Source organism: Gavialis gangeticus, unplaced genomic scaffold (genome assembly GCF_001723915.1).
Source record: "Gavialis gangeticus isolate Ggan-Ray unplaced genomic scaffold, GavGan_comp1, whole genome shotgun sequence".
NCBI lineage: Eukaryota > Metazoa > Chordata > Crocodylia > Gavialidae > Gavialis > Gavialis gangeticus.
Window position 1 is genome coordinate 12,963,638 of NW_017728991.1, and position 858 is coordinate 12,964,495.

Genomic DNA, 858 nt, shown 5'->3' on the forward strand with positions numbered 1-858 from the left:
CCGCAGGGCCTGATTCTTTTGGCACAAGTCGAAATGAGCTCCACTGAGGTCATTAGGGATACGCTCGTCTCAAACATGCATGAGAAGAGAACAAGCCACTCGCCGTGAAATTTGCACTCATTTTGCACACCCACGGAAGCCAAACGAGCGCACCTTGCTCTCCTTCACACACTTGCACCATTTCTCTAAATCAGGACCTGATTCTCCGCTCGCAGAATCACACCACTGAAGCTGTGCTGGTGTTAAGCTAGCGTCAGCGAGAAGAGCATCAGGGCATAAACGCACAGCTTTCACCAACGTCTACATCACTGCAGAGTTTGGGGCCATTATCTCTGGAGACCCTGCTGCTGTCACAGACCGGAAGGATTTAACCTTTGTTACCTGTCTTGAAAGAACCGGCGAAACCCAAAGGCAATTAGCTTGAACACCGACTCCAAGACAAAGATGACAGTGAAGATGTAATTGCAAATCTTCAGTGCTTCATCAAGAACCTAAAATAGAGACACAACACTGAAGTTAGATGCTAACTTGCCTAGACAGTTTTGCTGGTAGCCAACCTGCCTTTTTCCTGTTTTCTGCATTAAGAAATGGAACCAAGCCGCACCTATGGCTCAGTTTGGTGTGATGTCTGTCCTGCAGAAACTTAGCTGGAAGAAATCCTTCCCCATAGGCAACTACAAACTATAATTTTGTCTAGCCCCTGCCTAGGAAAAACAGTTTTCCCCAACACAAAGCCTGTGTGCTGCTAGAGCCCCAAGTGAGCCTCCACCTTGTTATCAGCAATGCAGGTTAAGGTTTGGGAAACACTTAAGGTGCATTTAGATAAGAATGACTAAGCTAGAAACAGAAGCACTTGCA

General features: G+C 46.7%; 1 protein-coding gene across 4 annotated transcripts in view; it reads right to left on the reverse strand.

The window, feature by feature from the left end:
* CACNA1G (calcium voltage-gated channel subunit alpha1 G) overlaps positions 1–858 on the reverse strand; it is a 324,600-nt gene that overhangs the window by 162,210 nt on the left and 161,532 nt on the right. For all 4 annotated transcript variants that reach the window (XM_019517481.1, XM_019517491.1, XM_019517507.1 and 1 more), the window contains one exon: positions 382–491. In XM_019517481.1, coding sequence (XP_019373026.1) covers positions 382–491 — 110 coding nt within the window. The remainder of the gene's footprint in view (positions 1–381; positions 492–858) is intronic.